This window comes from Salvelinus sp. IW2-2015, linkage group LG7 (assembly GCF_002910315.2).
Source record: "Salvelinus sp. IW2-2015 linkage group LG7, ASM291031v2, whole genome shotgun sequence".
Classification (NCBI taxonomy): domain Eukaryota; kingdom Metazoa; phylum Chordata; class Actinopteri; order Salmoniformes; family Salmonidae; genus Salvelinus; species Salvelinus sp. IW2-2015.
Window position 1 is genome coordinate 24,041,230 of NC_036847.1, and position 21,759 is coordinate 24,062,988.

A 21,759-nucleotide genomic window follows, 5' to 3' on the forward strand; every position below is an offset into this window, starting at 1 on the left:
ACTCCTTGCAAATCTGTGAACTGTCCTGAGCGCGCGTGGTGCTCAGGAGCGCTCCCGTGGCGACGCGCAAGGTATGCTGCACAATCGTTATAGACATGTAGCCTAGACTCTATATTGCATCGGCAATTTAAAATGTATATTTTTCCAAAACGTTTTGATTGATTGTCTGTAATGATACATTTAACAAACATTTTATGTTGTCTTTTTAACTGCATTTATCAATGGCTTTACCAACCGTTAAACTGTTTTTCTTATTGGTTTTAATATTATAGCCTATAGCTTAGGCTACTGGTTTGCTGTAACTCCACTTCGCCAGCATTTCCCAAAATCTCCGCGGTGAAGGGACGTTAGTAATTTCCTCAAATCGATTCATTTCACACTTGACTCTTTGGCTCTGAGGCCAGGCTRCATGGTCTAAAGTAACTAAACCATTAGACTAGAGTAGACCATTGTATATTACGGGCCTTAGTCTTGGAAGTGCTCAAAAATACGTATAGTATGATTCGTATACTGTATATATGGCTCTAGGGCCAGGCTGGACTCAACTGGAGAAAAACTAGCGCGCGCTGCACGTTCTGCGCTATTAGCAAGTTTAATTGCAGAACGCAATGCTGATGAGACGGGTCTAGTCTTTACCAGACTAGGCCTACAGTAATATGTCACTATTGGTAATATTGCCTACTCTCATGGCTCCCTCTGTGCATTTTCTTCAGAATAATGAAACTTGAATACTTCAATGAAGCGTCAGACTATGGCAGAAAATAGCCCTCTGAAGGACCTCTGTTCCATGATATTTTTAGTAATACAGGATTACCTAACTGTCATTTTGTTTTAAGATCCCAGTGCCAGGTTTATACAGGTCTTTGTGTAAATGTGCATGTCCTAATAACTGTGTGTGTGTGTGTGTAAGAGACAGAGAAAGAAGGGACACAGAGAGAAAAAATATATACATATATATATATATATAAATACATTTAAAAAAAATATATATATATATAGAGATAGAGATTGAGAGAGAGATTGAGAGAGTGAGTGAGAGATGCCTGTGTGCATGTGTTACAGGTGAGGCAATTTTACACACTGTACACTAACAGTAAAAAGCTTGATATTAGATCAGTGAGTAGAGTACATGGAGAAAAGTGAAATCCCTGCTCTTACACAGAGCCTGGTAAATCATTAATGTGCTACGTAAAGATCAGATGATTCTCATCTGTCACACACACACAAAGTCCCTTTGTCTATACATTCTCTATCCAGGCACATCTAAACATTTCCCATACAGAGGTGCTCCTTGCCGCTTACACTGGAAGCTTTCAGGCTATTCTTTTCTCTATACAACCACATCTCTCACCTTCCATTTCAATCTCTCTTCTCACTCCTCATACAACCACATCTCTCACCTCCCTTTAAATCTCTCTTCTCACTCCCTCTATACAACCACATCTCTCACCATTCCATTTAAATCTCTCTTCTCACTCCCTCTATAACAACCACATCTCTCACCTTCCATTTAAATCTCTTCTCACTCCTTCTATAACACCACATCTCTCACCTTCACATTTAAATCTTCTCTCACTCCTTCTATACAACCTCATCTTCACCTTCCATTTCATCTTCTTCACTCCTTCATTACAACCACATCTCTCACCTTCCATTTAAATCTCCTCTTCTCACTCCCTCTAACACACATCTCTACCTTCCATTTAAATCTCTCTTCTTCACTCCCTTCTATACAACACATCTCTCACCTTCCATTTCAAATCTCTCTTCTCACTCCTTCTATACAACTCACATCTCTCACCTTCATCTTTTAAATCTCTCTTCTCACTCCTTTCTATACAACCACATTCTTCACTTCCATTTCAAATCTCTCTTCTCACTCTTCTTATACAACCACATCTCTCACCTTCCATTTAATCTTCTTCTCACTCCCTCTATACAACCACATCTCTCACCTTCCATTTAACTCTCTCTTCTCACTCGCTTATACAACCACATCTCTCACCTTCCATTTAATCTTCTCTCTCACTCCCTCTATACAACCACATCTCTCAACTTCCATTTAAATCTCTCTTCTCACTCCTTCTATACAACCACATCTCTCACCTTCCATTTAAATTCTCTTCTCACTCCCTTTATAAACCACATCTCTCACCTTCCATTTAAATCTCTCTTCTCACTCCCTCTATACAACAATCTCTCACCTTCATTTAAATCTATCTCTCACTCCCTCTATACAACCACATCTCTCACCTTCATTTAAATCTCTCTTCTCACTCCTTCTATACAACCATCTCTTCACCTTCCATTTAAATCTCTCTTCTCACTCCTCTATACACCACATCTCTCACCTTTCCATTTAAATCTCTCTCTCACTCCTTCTATACAACCACATCTGCTCCTTCCATTTAAATTCTCTTCTCTCTATTCTCACTGTCCTCTATACAATCACCTCTCTCACCTTCCATTTAAATCTCTCTTCTCACTCCTTCTATACAACCACATCTCTCACCTTCCATTTCAATCTCTCTACTCACWCACTCTATACATCTCTCTATGCCATCCTTAATTTCCAGCTCTCTTCTGATAGTTACTTTATTCTCTCCTTATTTGTTTGTCAGCTTCTATCAGTCCCGGCTCTCACCCAACTCTCTGACTCAGTGGTGTTTTTGGAGAGGTTGGTTTGATTGCTGTCAACACCAGTACAGGGTAGAGGAGACGAGTGTCCTTAAGTGCTCTGAAGCAGTGCCCTCCAGTGATACTTAAGATAAGATGGATATAAACAAACACACACACAAACACATACACACACCCTGCCAAAGTTGTTTTTCACGGATGTATTTTCACCCTCACCCTCAGTACAAAATGTTGCTGCCATCTACTGCTTTAAGTAGAAAACATTTTGTCAACGAACCTTGTTCTCTCAAAGACACACAAGTATTGTCCAAATAGCTGCGAAAATTATGTAAATGAATATAAATAGTTTATTAGCAGTTTATTATATGTTTTTTGACAGCTTATTGGCGATTATCTTCTTTAGGGAAATGAAAAAAAGAAGCATTCAAAAACATAACTTACAACAGTAACAATAACAGTCTGAAAAATAAACTGAGCTAGACTGGACTGGTTTGGTCTGGTAGTCATATGCTGATGTGTAATAATGTAGTCATACACTGGTTAATACTAGAGACATGCTGTGCCATCTCTAATTTGCCATCTCTGCTTTGTCCGATTGGGATGAGAATGAGAATAATAATATAAAAACGGTATATAAAATTATACAACATCTAGGTAATACATACTGTAGTTGCTTCCCTCACACCTTTTCTGTAGGTCACCAGGTGCTTCTGTGTATACAACATAATTCCATGCATACAGCACCATTTCCAAATGACTTGACTGGGATGTACATTGAAGCAATATGTGTCTTCCTGTATTTAGTTTTCAGTCCTTCATATTGATATACACTGAGTGTACAAAACATTAGGAACACCTGCTCTTTCCATAACATAGACTGACCAAGGGAATCCAGCTGAAAGCTATGATCCCTTATTGACGTCACTTGTTAAATCATCTTCAATCAGTGTAGATGAAGGGGAGGAGACAGGTTAAAGAAAGATTTTAAGCCTTGAGACAATTGAGACATGGATTGTGTATGTGTGCCATTCAGAGGGTGAATGTGCAAGAAAAGATTGAAGTGCCTTTGACCGGGGTATGGTAGTAGGTGCCAGACGTACCGGTGTGTCAAGAAATGCGACACTGATGGGGTTTTCACGCTCAACAGTTTCCCACATGTATCAAGAATGGTCCACCACCCAAAAGACATCCAGCCAACTTGACACAACTGAGGGAAGCATTGGAGGCAACATGGGCCAGCCCAGAATCCCTGTGGAACACTTTTGACACCTTGTAGTCCACAAATTGAGGATGTTCTGAGGGCAAAGGGTGTGCAACTCAATATTTGGAATATTAGGTTCCTAATGTTTTGTTCACTCCGTGTATACAGTATATACTTTTGGACCTCAGAACAGGCTCAATTCGTCGGGGCCTGGACTCTACAAGGTGTCGAAAGTGTCTCAAGGCTTAACAATTCTTTTTAACCTGTCTCCTCCCCTTCATCTACACTGATTAACAAGTGACATCAATAAGGGTTCATAGCTTTCACCTGGATACACCTGGTCAATCTATGTCATGGAAAGAGCAGATGTTCTTGATGTTTTCTATACTCAGTGTATATATATACATATCTTTATAACTGTTTTACAGAATTTTTTAATATACAACCACCTGCAGTAAAGCCGCTCAAAATGTTCACTACATTCCAATCATTTAGCAGATACTCTCATTGATAGCGACCCAAAGGAGCAATCAGGGACTTAATATATCTTGGTTATCGAGTATATCTCAATACCTGAACATTTTAAAAATACATATTTTTCAAAAATATCATATTTGAGCCTCTGCCATCATAACTGGCTCACAACTGTCAGCCAATTGTTTGGCAAAATGATAACATATTGATTTAACATCGTGCCCTTCAACGTCAGGAGAGTTGTTGATTGTTTTTACTGAAGCTCAATAGACAGGAAAAAGATGTTGATATTTGACCATTTCAGACATGACAGGAGGACTATGACACACCCACTACTCATTCATTCATCCAGCTTAATGGTTCAGTATGGTTTGGTTACCAAGGCAACTGTAAGTGGCACTTAACCCTGTGAGACCCACAGTTGCAAATATGCAATGTCTCCTAAATTGCATCCTGTACATGTCCTAAACCAAAAAATCTAGTCAAACACTACATAGTGCATCTCCTTAGACCCAGATGTATCTCTTAGTAGTATTGTTGTGTGTCAGTATGATTATTGGGGCTTCAGTAGCCTCTGAAACATGAGAAAACTGTCAACTCGTCTGAGACCATACTGGTCCCCTACACAAGCATATGTTGTAAGCCATCCATACAAGTACATGACTTTAAATATTAAATAAGAAATTGAGAAACAAACATTCTGAGCCAGAGCTAGAGGTAGTTTTGCAAGTGTTGCAAAAAGGCAACATAGGGCTTAAAGTGGCAATCTGCAGTTCAAACAACAACAAAACGGACACCCCGCCACATTTTTTAGGTAAACAGCTTAGGGATGGGGGCTGGAGACGTGGCTATGAATGCAAGGACTGACATGTTAGAGAGATTGTTTCCCTTCCAAATTCTGCAAATATGGACAACCAAACACTTTAAGAGTAACGTTGTTCCCTCTACACTTCAAAATAACAAAAATGTATATATTTTTTTTAATGTAAGATTACTGACATTGACAACCAATAACTTTATTGCAAAGAAGCAAGATAGGAGGTTATCTCTCCAAGTTAAGCCAGAAAGATCAACCAAATATTACTTAAAGTTAGATGTTACATAGAAAACCCACAAAATAGTTGATGCTTTCGAAAATATACATTTTTGATAGCAAAGTACTAACATTTGGATTGGTCAAGTTGTTCAATTTGGTATTTCAGACAAAATATGACTCTATTTCAGAAAAATATACCATTACACAATATTTTCCATTACGTCAATGCTCTTGATACATTTTTTATGTGATTTTTATGTGATTTTTATAGAATTTAACAGTTTTCTTATCACAAAATGTTCATTCCATTGAAGCCCAATATTGCGTTTTTGCTGCTTTTCCAGAACATTTTTTATAAACTTGAAATTCATGAATCAAGTATTTCTGAAAGGTAATACTTTTTTCCCCTCATGTGGATCAATGCTTGGGTCTCACAGGGTAAGAGGGCACAACACTTACTACAATTGATAGTGTATTTGTTCTTACTTCCATTAAATAAACTTTTGACAATGTAAATATACAGTACCAGACAAAAATTTGGACACCGACATATTTATTTTCACTATTTTCTACATTGTAGAATAATAGTGAAGACAACAAAACTATGAAATAACACATTTGGAATCATGTAGTAACCAAAAAAGTGGGGATATCCCCCCCTTTTTTCAATTTTCACCTAAATGACATACCCAAATCTAACTGCCTGTAGCTCAGGCCCTGAAGCAAGGATATGCATATTCTTGGTACCATTTGAAAGGAAACACTTTGAAGTTTGTGGAAATGTGAATTGAATGTAGGAGAATATAACACAATAGATCTGGTAGAAGAAAATACAAAAGTAAAAAACAACTGTTTTTTTCTACCACCATCTTTGAAATGCAACGGTCCCTGTTCCAGCCATCACTCTGGTTGTAATTCCGATGGTGTCCACAAGATGGCAGAAGTGTACGTGCAAAGAGTGAAGGAAAAGCAGCCAACAAGTGCTCAACATATGTGGGAAGTTCTTCAAGACTGTTGGAAAAGCATTCCTCATGAAGCTGGTTGAGAGAATACCAAGAGTGTGCAAAGCTGTCATCAAGGCAAAGGGTGGCTACTTTGAAGAATCAAAAATCAAAAATATATTTAACTTCTGTGGTTACTACATGATTCCATATGTGTTATTTCATAGTTTTGATGTCTTCACTACTATTCTGCAATGTACAAAATTGTTAAAATAAAGAAAAACCTTTGAATGAGTTGGAGAAAAACACTTGAATGAGTAGGTGTGCCCAAACTTTTGACTGGTACTGTATGTGCATAATGTATTACTTTGGTATAAGTTTGCACATAATACCCTGAAACGTATCCAATATCACAACACAAATATATCATATTGATTAAAATGTTTTGAGTATATCTGTTACATATATTATTATATTCCACAGTATCAACAATACTAATCAGGGCTCCATTTAATATTGTATATACAATAGCATTTAGTTATTTATTTCATACAAATATCTTTACATTATATAGATTGCACACAGCACAAACTGTCTGTCAAAGTCACGTTGCTCTGAAAGTCATCACGATCAAATTAATACATAGAACAACATCATGGATCTATTTCATTCTCCAATTGAATGGTCAGAAGAATGTTACTATACAATACCACCCCTTCCCTTCTWACCATATCTACACTCTTAGAAAAAAAGTGTTCCAAATGGATTCTTTGGCTGTCCACATAAGATAACCCTTTTTGGTTCCAGGTAGAACCCTTTTGGGTTCAATGTAGAACAATTGGTGGAAATGGTTCTACATGAAACCAAAAAGGGTTTTCCAAAGGTTTCTCTATGGGGACAGGCGAATAACCCTTTTAGGTTCTATATAGCACCTATTTTTCTAAGAGTGTATGGTGGACTGGACATAGTATAGCCTGGGACTGTCGCATATTATTGCTCAGTATCATGAGGTATCATTTAATGTACTGTATACTGTCTCCATTGTCCCCTGAGACAGTCTTCCAGTGTCCCCAAACACGTGGACAATTCTATGGAAACTCCTGAGGGAGAGCAGAGAAGAGCGCTGCATAAGGAAAACAAGCAGAGAAAAGACAGAGATTGTGTTCCTCTGGAACATCTTAAAATATGTACAAATAAACATGATCAACAGTTGATTAACATCAGCCAGAAACCAGCTGTTAAAAGGCACAAAGAATATTACTGTATAATACAACATTACCAAAAGTCACAGTAAAACAAACTGAGTGTGAGTAGCGTTGTGTGTGGTTTGAAAAAGCAAGTGTACGGTATATTCCAAAGGGGATATGGTTTGATACTGTCACTGATCCTGGGCCCTCAGAATTATATGATTATGGTTTCCTCAAACGGTGTGTATATTTTTGCTTTGCTACGACAGGTAACTGCCAAAATAAAGGAAACACTTGAGTAAATGAGAGATACAAAGTATGTTGAAAGCAGGTGCTTCGAAACAGATGTGGTTCCACAGTTAATTAAGCAATTAACATCCCATCTAGCTTAGGACCATGTATAAAAAATGGCCAGTTGCCCATTATGTTGTCTACCATAGCTAGAAGAAGAGATCTCAGTGACTTTTAAAGAGGGGTTTCAAAGGAGCATAGTGGTCTGTCTGTCTCAGTCACCAGATCTCAACCCAATTGAACACTAATGAGAGATTCTAGAGTGGCGCCTGAGACAGTTTTCCACCACCATCAATAAAACACCAAATGATGGAATTTCTCGTGGAAGAATGGTGTCACATCCCTCAAATAACGTTCCAGACACTTGTAAAATCTATGCCAAGGCCCAACGCCCTATTAAGACACTTTATGTTGTCGATTCCTTTATTTTGGCAGTTACCGCTAGATTACCAATTATTCTATGACTCCTCTTCCCCTTCCTCTCCCTCTTTCTCGCGGTTCTCCTATAAGCCTGTTCTCCTGTTCTCCTGTTCTCCTGTATGAAACCAGTCCTCTGTTGGCTGGGTGTGAGCCAGGAGCCTGGGAGTAGCAGGCACGGTGCCACCAGAACGGCCCCCTCTGTGAGGGCCAGGGAGAGGCCAGAGACACAGGCAGCAGGAATACTGCCGTCCGAGTGGCTGGCTCCACACTCTGCGTTCTCCAGCTCTAAGGATGTAGTGAGGAAGAAAAAGGGTTCTCGCTGTAGTGGAGAGGTCACGTGAGACTCCAAGGAGAGCAGGTTGTTCAGGGACTGAGAGCTCTCTCTCTCCACCCATTCAATCTGTTCATGATCCTCACCACTCTCCTCATCATTTATACTCTCCCACTTTATCTCCCTCAACCTCTCATCCTCCAACTCCCTCTCTCTTTCCATTTCCCATTCTCTCCTGTTCCTCGCCTTCTCTTTCACATACTCTTCCTCACAGTCTTGCTTGGGCCTGGGCAGACTTTGGTTAGGAATGGGGAGGTAAGCATCCTCCTCCTCTTCATCTTCCTCCTCCTCTTTCACCTCTTATTCCTCCACATCCTCCTACCCCCTTTCCTTCACCTCCTCTGCTTCTTCATCTTCCTCAGTTTTCTCATTGTTCTCCCTCTTCTTGACCCTCTCCTCACTCCTGCTTTTCCTCTCTTTATCTCCCTCCCTCTGCCTCTGTGTGTCATCATTGTCATAGTTCCTCAGGGCATCTCTGGGTAAACTGTGAGAACCTCCCTTGTTCCTGCTCTTCCTCCTGCTTTCCTCCCCTCTCACCTGAGTCCTCTCTCTCAGTCCACCGCCTCCTGTCTCACTGCCCTCCTCCTGTCTCTCAGGATCAGGGTCTGAATCAAGGCTGTGTCTTACTGCCCCTGCTCCTTCCTCTCCCTGATCTCCTTCCTTTCTTCTTCCTTTATCTCCCCTTTCGAAGACCTCCCCCGCATCTTCACATTGGAGCTGTGGATGCGGCCCTCCAGGCAGGCCAGGTCTACTGGAGCCACACTCTGCTCCTCGGGGTGCTGCTGTGGGAGGGAGGGGGAGGTGACTCTGCGCTCAAGGACTGATGAACACACAGGGACAGGACATAGGAAGCAGGGAACAGAGAGAGAGCACAATGAATAGGTGGATAAGAGAATGAGGAGAGTTAGAGAAGCAGGTGATGTTACATAATCACTGTAGAGGAACTCCAGAGTTCACAGAGCATTTCTCTGTCAGAAGCTGTAGCTGTATGTGTGTAGGTTGTGTTGTGTAACAACAGCTGCTACTTCCCTGACCCTCAGGTAACCCTTCATTATATTACAATACTTATCCACATTGTGTGCTCTCATGCAGAATGTCAACTGTACTGTTGAAGCATATAGATCACTAGCTCTCTTTTACATTCAGCAACACTACTGGCAGGTTGCACACTAGAAATAATTCAACCAAGGGATATTGGTTGTCATTGATTTACCTGGCTAAGTAATTTTTAAAACTGAGGTTTAAGCTATAGGGCTCTATTTTAACAAACCTAAGGCAACGGTAAATCTAAGCGCAGGTGGTAGCGCTATAGGATCAGGGGTGTGTCAGAAATATTTTAGCTATTTTCACTATCACAATTATAGTCGCATTTACTGCATTGTCGCGAAACGGCTGGGTTTTAATGAATAAACCAGTTGTGGGTTTGTAGAGGCTTGGCCCCTCACTGGCCAATCAGAACGTGCTCCATGGTGAAATATGTGGTTGCTTCAAGTTGTAAGTTTACGGTCTTTTATGTATTTCCTTGGAATCAACTCCAATGCCAATGTCAGTCCGTTATAGTTAGTTTGTTAAATGGCTTATAGAAACGAAACAACAAAATGTAGACTATCTTTGCTAAATACGTTAACTTGATTCCATTTGCAGTCCACATTGTTCTAAGTAATTACATGTCTTCAATAGTATTCACACTGATATAGGGGCTAGGCCTACTGTACATTATAGTATGGCTGAGCATGAACATACCAAATGTCAATTATTGTCAATTATTTAATTGATAAGGCCTAAAAATAATAATTTGAATCAAATTCTAAACAAAACRAAACAACAATTTGTTTTAAATGGGATATGTCACACTTACAGGCACCATCATTTCTCCCCGTGGTCATATCATATTAAAACAACGCAGACTATGGAGGGTTTAACACACATCCAAACGTTTCACAGTAGCTGGACAAAGATCCAATATAAATAGAAAGCGAGAATGTCCACTCATCATTACACTGCTCTGAAATAGGCCTATGTTTTATGAACATAATCRAACCATTTTACAGATCAGATCGCATTCACACACGACACATCTCCAGAAATTGCAATGCAAGAGCGCCACGGATGTTGTCACCATAAAACCATGAAGGTGAATCATTCTAATACGTTTGATTGTAATAAAATGTAACGAAAAACAAGCAATCCGTTTTTTTATACAATGTAAAATGTAATGATATCATAAAACTGCCAGGATAAAAAAGACACACATTGCTGTTGAACCAGCCTTCACTATAGTAGCCATAAGGGAGGGCTTGGGTTTTGAACATATGAAACGGAAAACAATCCATTTTTTAAGGTTACAGATAACTTCTAAATACGAGGTTCACCGGTATTCACTGAGGTTCTCATATATCGTTTCATAATGGGCATGGACACGTAGCCTACATCCTGGAGGGGTTTTTACGCACATCCAAAACAGGACCTGCATGGCTAAAATAATGTGGGCCTGCCTACAATGCATAGATAAAAATTGAATGTCAGCTCACTGTTTTACTCCTTTCAAACTCTATATTTTAATGAAGCTTTGGTGATTACGATTTATTTCCAAGCAGTCTCAGGAGCCAACCCCTTTATTGTCAGTCTTGACTGCTTTGAGATTGCATTGGGCAGACAAAAAAAAGCCTTCATTGAGAGGAGGCGAGGCTATGCTAGGTTTTTAATCAAATAAAACGAAATGGGAAAAAACATCAGTTTTGTATGTTTCTAAATACGAAGTATACAGGCACCAAAAGCACATTAGACTACTCTTGTTCCATGTGCATATGGGCAGTGAGCGTCACGGCTGGATAGGATGCGTTTCCGCTGTCAAAATGCATGCCATAACCAACTGGGTTACCGCTAAAACCAGCTTTTGGTTGGTCCTATCAGTGCTGCCTGAAATTAGCACTTTTGATCCTGTTTTTAAGCACACCCCTCAAATATTTCCACCCCGCCCATCGGAGCGCCAGGGCTGGAAAATGCCAGTGCACCAGTTTTGACATGACGAAATTGCAAACTAACGTGCGCTTGACAATAGCGCCGCCTTAACCGCAGCCAAACATAGAGCCCATGTACTAATACCCCGGTCTCAAGACAATACAACATATGATTTCAGCACGTGGGTGATCATGGTCTCACGATGAGGGTATCGTACAGTGACACATAATATCTTTTCAACAACAACAACAGTAAAGACAACRTAGGAAGTGAGGAGAAGAGGAATGTAGAGAGACAAATAAATGGAGGACTAACAGGAACGATCACCAACCGCGTATTCTCTGTCCGGCCGATGACATAGAAGCAAGGCTCGCCTAGCTTGGAGTTGGTCATACATAGAGACAGACTGGACAGCTCCACTGAGAGGGAGAGAAGAGGAATGGAGGAAGAGAAAATAATTAGAGAAAGATGTGTAGGAGTAATATGAAAAAGGGAAAGAAGACCAGAAATAAAGAGAGAGCAAAGGGAAACGTGGTGGTGAAGGTAAGATAGAAGGTGAGAGATGGAGAATCCAAAGAATGAATCACAAGGAAAGGTGAAATAATAGAAGGAAGCAAAGCCCCAAAAAGAGAAACAAGAAGTGGTGTTAGTAATTTAGAGGTTATACACCCAAGAGAGATACTATACACCAGAGAATACTTACACCCAAGAGAGAAATTATACACCAAAGAGAAATATTATACACCCAAGCTAGATTATTTATACACCAAAGAGAATATTATACACCAAGAGAGGGATATATACACCCAAGAGAGGAAATGGATTATACACCAAGCTAGATATTATTACACCAAAGAGAAATATTATACACCCAAGAGAGGATACTATACACCCAGAGAGAGTACTATACACCCAAGAGAGATACATATACACCAAGAGAGATACTATACACCCAAGAGAAGATACTATACACACCAAGAGAGATACTATACACCCAAGAGAGATATTATACACCAAGCTAGATAATATACACCCAAGAGAGATACTATACACCCAAGAGAATACTATACACCCAAGAGAGATATAATACACCCAAGATAGATATTATACACCCAGAGAGATATTACACCCAAGCTAGAATATTACACCAAGAGAGATACTATACACCCAAGAGAAGTACTATACACCAAGAGAATATACACCCAAGATAGATTATTATACACCCAAGGAGATCATTATACACCCAAGATAGATATTATACACCAAAGATGATAATTTATACACCCAAGATAGATACTATACACCAAGATAGATACTATACACCAAAAAGAGATAAACAACATAAGTTGTGACAGTTTGAGGAGGATTCTCTAGTGGCTACGCTCAGTTGAATGTCATGATTCTCTCTAGTATATTGACACCTTATCCTCAGTCCTCATCCCACCTATTCTTTTCTCACACTTTGTCTCTTAAAATCAAATGAAACTGAGTGACAGTTTGCGCAGTAGGAGGAGCGTCTCTGTGGTTTTACAGTGTTTCCACCCCCCTGTCCTTTTCTGTATCTTACCGTAGTCAGGGACGTATCCATTGCCTTTCTTTAGAACCAGGTATATGCGGTGTCCTCCCCTGCGTATCTGCTCTACTGCCTGGCTGTGGGTCATCCCTGTTGTGCTGTCCCCGTTGATCTCCACCAACTGGTCACTCACCTACAGTACACAGTGACAGCATAGTCAGTTGTTGTATGAAATAGTATCTCATAATGTACGTAATATCATGTTTTGTCAACAAAACTTGATTTCCTGAGTTGAGATAACTTACAGTTTACTGTGAAATATTAGACACTCCATTCTTTAAAGAGGTACACAATACACTCACCTGTATTTTGTGGCTGCGTGAGGCAGGTCCCCCCTCCATCAGTCCCAATACATACAGACCCATGTTGTATTCACTGCCCCCTCGCAGGCTGAACCCAAACCCTGTCTGCCCGCGGTCTAGATCCACACTGTAATACCTAGAGTCATGCTATAAGAAACATTGAGGGAGAGACGGACAGAATGAGATCGAGATCTAAACTTAAAGTGGAAAATACATTTCAGTGTTGTGCAGATGTATTTGGGCTTACTCTTAAAAAGGTGTGGATCATTGACACAAACATAATGGATGGCTGCTGTCCTCACCTTGGGTCGTGACCTGTGACCTTTCCTGCTTGTGTAATTGGGGTCATAATCTGTGGTCTCTGATAGGCTGGAGGAGTCTGGGAAAGAAATAAGGGAGAGTGGTTAGCATAGATAGGTACAAGAAGTTAACGCTTCAGTACAGAGGGGAGATGCATAGTGTCTTAGTTATCCTCTGAGCATTAATGGGGAGTATGCAAGCAAGTGGATTGTGTGCATTTCGGTTTTTATTGTGTATTTGGAAATGTGTGTGTGTGTATAACATTGTGTGTATTTCTCTATATTCACAGGTGCTAGGACGGGGGATGATGGTGAGGCGTAGGGTGTTTCCAGCTCTGCGGAGGATGTGGGCGAGCTCCCGGTGTGGAAGGGTCACCATAGAATGCCCCTGAACCGCCTCCAACCGGTCACCGGGCCGTATCTGACCACTCCTCGCCGCAGGACTGCCCCGACGCACCGTCACGAACCGGTGAGGGAGGAGGGAGGCAGCTGAAAAGAGCGAGAGAGAGAGAGAGAGAGAGAGAGAGCAGAGAGAGAGAGAGAGAGAGAGAGAGAGAGAGAGAGAGAGAGAGAGAGGAGAGAGAGAAGAGGAGAGAGAGAGAAGAGAGAGAGAGAGAGCGAGCGAATACAATAACAATTTTTATTTGTGGTAAAGTTATTAACATTGTTATTATTACTAACAGTCTAGTATGTTCTGTCTTATTGGCCCATCGTTGTTGTATGTTGACAATGGAAGTGTTTTACTTTCCATGTCAAAGTATAATTGAATAGAGATGGAGAGAGAGAGAGAGAGAGAGAGAGAGAGAGAGAGAGAGAGAGAGAGAGAGAGAGAGAGAGAGAGAGAGAGAGAGAGAGAGAGAGAGAGAGAGAGAGAGAGAGAGAGAGAGAGAGAGAGAGAGAGAGAGAGAGAGGTATTGAAGTTCCACAGTAAAACCTTCTCTTCAACCACTAATTAGTCCTGGACCGGTACAGCGGCACAGAAGAACATGTATCTCAAACCTCAGACACCAAACCACTGGTTGAAGCACATTGCTGCAGTATATACTTGAACGTTTAACAATAAAAAAAATTAAGGTTAAACACATCTCAAGAGACTGAAACTTCCCTGTTTCTCCCCAATAATTGTATTTTCATTAGAGTTTGTTGCTAATTAGAAAACCTCTTTAAAAGTCACAGTGAATAACTAATGAGTAAGGTCATCTAAGAGAAAGAACAGAGAGAGAAGTTATAAAACATCCTGGTTTGTGGCAGAATCCCTCAAAACAAGCTGTAACTAAACCTTGGCTGTTTTTGACTGCGCTTAGTCAGTATCTACTCTCTCTTCGGGTCTGCATTTCTCTTTCTCTTTCCATCTCCAAAACTAATTTGTCCTCCTTCATTCCCCCATCAATCAGTCCATCGCTCTATCCCCGACACAACAAGGACCATTTCCTGTCCTTATTGATATGACATTTTCAGATATGACATGTCTTCTAACAGTGTTTTTCAACCTTTTGTAGTACCAGTGACAAGCAAAGAATGGGTGACTCTGATATCTATAAACTCTAGAATGTAATAATTMCCTCTGTCCATCTCTCTATTCCAATACTACAGTCCTTAAAATCATTTTCTAAACTGTAAGCAAAAAATGTGCTTACATTCTGCATAATTAGCCTTCCATGCAGAATGTAAGCACATTTTTTGCTTACATTCTGCATAATTAGCCTTCCATTAGCAAAGGACACTAACAGTTCCCTGGTCTATACTGACCTATTTAAACACACTCTCTCTTTCACGCACACTTTATTCAGTCTTTGATGTTTGTGCTTGCTTGACATTTTCCCCGACTGTGAGAAGAACACTGTCCAAACTTACCCAGCCCTCCCCCTCAACTTAGCTTACAAAACATCACTCACACTGACTCACCCTCTCTGTCATGCACAACATCAGCGACACAGAGGGCAGCTAAGGTGAAAAATGGTGTGTGTGAGTATGTTTTGTGTGTGTGTGCTTCTCTGACAAACTGTTAGATCCCCAAAAAAATTCATCTTAAAAACATTACCCGGGTCATACCATCACTCTCCCAGCCAGATGCAGAGAAACTCATCCACGCCTTCCTCTTCTCTCGGATCGACTACGGCAATGTTCTGTTTGGGGACCTCCCAGCCAAATCAGTACAGAGGCTCCAACTAATCCAGAACAGTGCTGCCAGGGTTCTGACCAGGACCAAGAATTCGGACCATATCACACCGATCCTGGCCCAACTCCACTGGCTACCAGTCAACTACAGGATCGACATTGTCATGTTTGTATTTAAAGCCTTGAATGGACTGAGCCACACCTACATCAGCGACCTCATCTCAATCAGCGAGCCACCTTGCACTCTCCACCTGCCACTCACCACTGCTTCAAGTCCCCAAGACACGTCTCCGAACTATGGGGGACCGAGCCTTCTGCTGCCTTGCCCCTCCCCTAGGGAATACTCTCCCTGACCATCTGAGAGCCGCTCCACCCCTCTGAACTTTTACCTGCCTTGATTCTAAATGTGTTATTTTTATTGTATGTATATATTTTTTTATTCTTCGGTAGAGCTTTCAAATAACTCTGTAATGAAAAGCGCTATACAAATTACATTTATTATTATTATTACTACTGGTCCTCTTACCACTACTATTACCACTTGTAGGATTACATCCACAACTACAGTACAACTGTTAACTGCTTACAGTACACCTCAGGCCATGAATGACTCAAACTCCAATGGTGCTCAAGGAAACAGGATGAGAAACATATTGCAGATGTTGAACTAATTGAGAATGTTAATTTCAATTAAACTAAATTCTCATACACACACACATGCACGCAAATACACACGTACGCTCAAACGCAGACATACTCATACAGTGGCATAACTCACACAAAGCATCAAACTTAGACAGATAGCATTCAACCAGAAACCAGAAAGTCACAACATAATTACGTTTGGAGTCCTTGACAGTTTTCAAAGCAGACTGCAGTCTTTCCAACATGGCTCTTTGAATTACATATGTATCGCAAAAAATCCTGAATTCCAAAAGAACAGCTTGGAGATGCTTACATCTAAATGAATGGGGGTCAGACCAATAAAAACACAATGAACTAAAACATGTCCCTGCTGTTGCTCTGGTTCAGTGTAACGTCTCACTAAAGCAATTCAGAGAGAGAGAGATTGAGAGCGAGAGAGGCGTGAGAGAGAAGGGGGAGGGAGTTTTAATCTTTAGAGAAACCAGACTGAATCCTTTCACTGCAGAGAAAAGGGAGGGAGAGTGTGGTATATTGAAACGGATAGATTATGGAATAGAGAGAGAGAGAGCGAGGCAGGGAGACGGAGACTATAGTTATTGAGATAAGACAGAGGTGAAATGCGGGTGAGAGAGGATAATGGAGAGAGAGACATTCTTTGTGCTGTTGAGACAAGACAGCATTAATGTATGTTAGCTTTGCCCATAAAGCAAATTGAACTGCATTAGAATTGGTCAGAGAGGCAAATACAAAGAGAGGGGAAACTGCTGGGCAAACACTGGTTGAATCAAAGTTGTTTCCACAACATGTAAATTAAATTCCTTTGAACCAATGTGGAATATACATTGAATGGACATCTGTGCCCAGTGGGATGGAATGGTTGGTATACTGTAGCTAACCTGGTATTTAATTAATGCCCTCTAGCTAATAGTTTATCAGGTGGGATGTTTTCCCCTTCACAGTCGTAATGAGAACACAAACTGGCTTCATTGTGCTGTTACGGGCGTAGGATCTTAATTTGATCACTTATGTTGCTGCAGATGAGTTCAATGATTTACATAAATTCACTGAAAACCCACACTAACACACAATTGTATTAACAGTATTGCACTTTTCACGTAGACTACTTTTGGCCAGCTAAGAGCCTAAGCACCGATCAAGCAACCTGATGAACTAAACATTCAAATCCTGTTGCTGCAAGATTATTTTTCTGTGACAATATAGGTCAAATTAAGATCCTACATCTGTAACGTGACAGAGTAGCAGAAGTGCAGTATACTGTAATGTTACAGCAGGATTAGGATTGTATTGGTGTAAAGCAGCATGTTATCATCAAAAGGTTATTCTGTTGGAGGCAAATGGAGCTGACAGGCTGATGTAGATAAGAGCACTGACACATATAAAACCTGTGTGGCTTAGCTCCTAATAGCCCTGTGGCATGGGGCTTCATGCTGGATAATCTCACTATTGATTCCATTGATTGTCACGAGGGCTAGCGTATGTAGTACACACGCAAATCCCACACACATACATATTCATCAAATGCACTTGAACACATGGGCACCACCACACAAAATATTACACCCTATAACAGCAATATAACACTTCAAAACACACACACACACACACACACACACACACACACACACACACACACACACACACGCGCACACGCACACGCACACACACACACACACCCACACACACACACACACACACACCCTCGCCCCCAAACGCACCCGCACACACACACACCCACACAGACACACACACACACACACACGCACACACACACACACACACACACACACACACACACACATACACACACACACATACACACACACTAGGAAGGAAGCAGCGTAACAAGATCCCAGCTTTAGCATAATGGGGAAGGGAAAGAGAAATGGGGTAAATGCAGTGCAATAAATGCTGTCATTGGACTGTTTTTGTGTTTTATGACTCCATATTATCTGGAGCGCTGGCTGAAACACTAAAAAGATAATGAGCAGTGCGCAGGCTGACATCATCATGGGGCTAGGGGGGGGGGGGGGGGGGGCTGTCTTTAAGTGACAGAGACCTATGACTCATCATCATAACTCAGTGACTGTTATGCAGCCATAATTATTTATTCATCAAACTACAGAACAGTATGTCCAGTTAGGAAGCCTTTCTATTCATGCGAAAGACCAACTTTTCACTGGGTGATGACTGCCGTTGACATTTGTTGGGGACAAGATAAGGGTTTGGTCTAAAAAGTTATGGTTCCTATTTTCTGCAGAAACTGCAATACAATACCTCACCGACTTTCAAGCGAGGGAAAACTGAAACTCAATCCAATCAATAAGAAGATGCATATTTGCCAATGTAAAATGACATGTGTTCTGCTACAAATTAATTAGTTCTCACCTTTCCCCTTCTCTACATCCTGTGAAGCGATGACAAATCCGAACCCCTCTCCTGGCTTCCTCCTCAGCTCCACATCGAATCCCCGGGGTACACGATTCCGTCCCCCTCCCTCTTGCCCTGGTCCTGGGACCACCACCCCCCTGTCCCCCTCATCCTCTATGCCCGCGTTCAGCCAGTCTTTGGGCTCCATGGTGAGGGTGACTGGGACTGACTCCAGGAAACTGGTGCTCTGGACCAGAGTTGAGCGCACCATGGCTGGGGGAGGGGGAGGAGGGGTGGAGGTGGGTTGGGGTGGGAAGAGGACAACTGCAGGGGGCGATGGGTTCTTGTCTGAGGCCACAGGTGAAGGAGGGGAGCGAAGGAGTGGTGAGGGGACTTTCCGCATAGAGTTGGGGGAGATGAAAGAATGATGGGAACCTGAAGAAGGGGAATAACATCACTAAAGACAAAGGAATTGTTGAGAGATTGTTTTTAGGTTTTATTCATTACTGAGAAACAATGTAATGAATGCAGTAAATAAAATCTCCTAAAAACAAGTTTGCAGTAAAGTAGCTAATGTTCTTACCTCCTCTGTGAACCAATAGGATAACTTCTCTTTGTTTGGTGTATTCCTGGAGAACTCGTTGTATCTGGAGGGAAAGGTATCAATTTAGTATATTTCTGATTTAACTTGACCTAATCTTTTGTATTCTCCATCTCTTTCATATCTTCTTTCTCTCCGTGTTTCCCTCCTCAGTACCTGTGCAAAGCTGAGACTCTGGACGTCTACTCCGTTGATCTTCATGATGGCATCCCCTGGCTGTAGGGAGGAGCACTGCCTCCTATCCCAGACCCTCTTGACCAGGGCCAGCCTGCCCCCCTGTCCCCCGGCCGTCACACTGAAGCCCATATCTCCTCTTCCCTCACATTGAGCCAGGGCTACAGGCACCAGCTCCCCTCCACCTCCAACCCCACGTCCTCCGACCCCACCTCCTCCGACCCCACCTCCGCTGCACAGGCTCATCAACCCCGGAGACGAGATGCTGCTGTGACTGCCACTGCCACTGGTGTTGCCATGGAAGCCCATTTGTGGGCTGTCGGGGGTGGGAGGGGGTCTCAGCAGGGAAGCCTGGGGCCTGATGAGGCGGGAGTATACCCCTCCGCCTGGGGAGGATGAAAGGCGGGGTCTCCCTGACTGGGGCATGGGCAGTCTGGACACAGGGAGTGTGGAGGAGGTGGACAGGTCGCTCTCTGACAGGTCACTCTTAGAGGTTCTGTAGCGCAGGGGCTGAGGGGGGGTAGAGAGGGAGTTATTGTTGTGGTTACGGATCATGGATGCCCTGCAGAGAAAGAAAAGAGACAGAAAGATAGTCAGTGTTCTCCAAAAAGGGGGAGGCTTGCAAGCCGAAGAACACCATCCCAGCTGTGAAGCACGGGGGTAGCAGCATCATGTTGTGGGGGTGCATTGCTGCAGGAGGGACTGGTGTATTTCACAAAATAGATGGCATCATGAGGTATGAAAATTATGTGGATATATCGAAGCAACATCTCAAGGCATCAGTCAGGAAGTTAAAGCTTGGTCGCAAATGGGTCTTCCAAATGGACAATGACCCCAAGCATACTTCCACAGTTGTGGCAAAATGGCTTAAGCACAACAAAGTCAAGGTATTGGAGTGGCCATCACAAAGCCTTACCTCAACCCATAGAACATTTAAGTTAGAACTGAAAAACGTTTGTGAACAAGGAGCCTACAAACCTGACTCAGTTACACCAGCTCTGTTCAGGAGGAATGGACCAAAATTCACCCAACTTATTGTAGGAAGCTTGTGGAAGGCTACCCGAATGTTTGACCCAAGTTAAACAATTTAAGGCAATGCTACCAAATACTAATTAAGTGTATGTAAACTTCTTGACCCACTGGGAATGTGATGAAAAAATAAAAGCTGAAATAAATCATTCTTTCTACTATTTTCTGACATTTCATATTCTTAAAATAAAGGACGCCATTGAGATTGACCTAAAACAGGGAATTTTACTAGGATTAAATGTCAGGAATTGTGAAAAACTTGGCTAAGGTGTATGAAACTTCCGACTCAACTGTATCTGTAAATTTACATTGTGTGTGTGCGTGTTGTGTGTGTGTCACTGTGTGAGCCGATGGCTGAGACCACCTCACTGTCACTCTGGAGTTATCGGGCTGCAGGGGGCGAGACCCCTCAGGGATCGGGTGGGCGGACCGGGGGGGTGGTGACAGTGATGCTGCCACTGAACGTCTATAAGATGGTGGTGTAGGGGAGGTGGAGTCAGATATGACGCCTGGATCTCTGTAGGAGGTGGCTCGGCGGATGTGAGCGGGGTGCACACTAGACCGTCTGTATGAGGTGTGCTCGGCGAGTGAGCGGGTGCACACTAGACCGTCTGTATGAGGGTAATCAAAGCAGTGGAGTCAGAGCGATTCCACTGGATATTCTATAAAAGGTGGTGAAGGGGCCGTGGAGTGAGCGAGGTTTCCACTGGAGTGTCTGTACGAGGGTGGCAGTCGGGTAGCTGTGGAGTGGCATTCCCATTGCATCCAGTCCTGGCCCCACTCCTGGACCCATATAACCCACGTCATGGTGTGAGAAAGGACACCATTGAGATTATGATACTGGGTCTGGTTGGCTGTGGAGGGCGGGGGAGGAGCTGGTGTAATGCTGGGGCTGGGTGTGTGGTAGGTGGGAGGAGGGGTCACAGACATCAGTTGACCAGGAGGGCTGCTTGAGGCAGCCATCTGGTTGTAGAGCATGGGTAGCCCCTCCGGAGACCACGTCCACACTGTGGCCCACAGGCACTGCCTTCAGCATCTCCACCACCTCTTTATGAGACGTTCCCAGGACACAGACGTCGTTGATGTACACCAGGAATTCCGCTGTGGGGACCGAGAGGATGGGTTGAAAGGGTGTTCTTTTCTTCTTTCTT

The 21,759-nt window shown here is 42.3% G+C and overlaps 1 protein-coding gene and 1 pseudogene across 1 annotated transcript; both read right to left on the reverse strand.

The window, feature by feature from the left end:
* Positions 1 to 2,999: 2,999 nt before the first annotated feature.
* On the reverse strand, positions 3,000 to 9,139 carry LOC139028020 (uncharacterized; the record flags this gene model as incomplete). The annotated part of the gene is given in 1 exon segment (XM_070444333.1): positions 3,000 to 9,139. A coding segment is annotated over 1 exon segment (966 nt), but the record flags the coding sequence as incomplete, so codon positions are not given.
* A 120-nt stretch (positions 9,140 to 9,259) lies between these two features.
* The window catches only part of LOC139028044 (membrane-associated guanylate kinase, WW and PDZ domain-containing protein 2-like), a 50,533-nt pseudogene continuing 38,033 nt past the window's right edge, over positions 9,260 to 21,759 (reverse strand).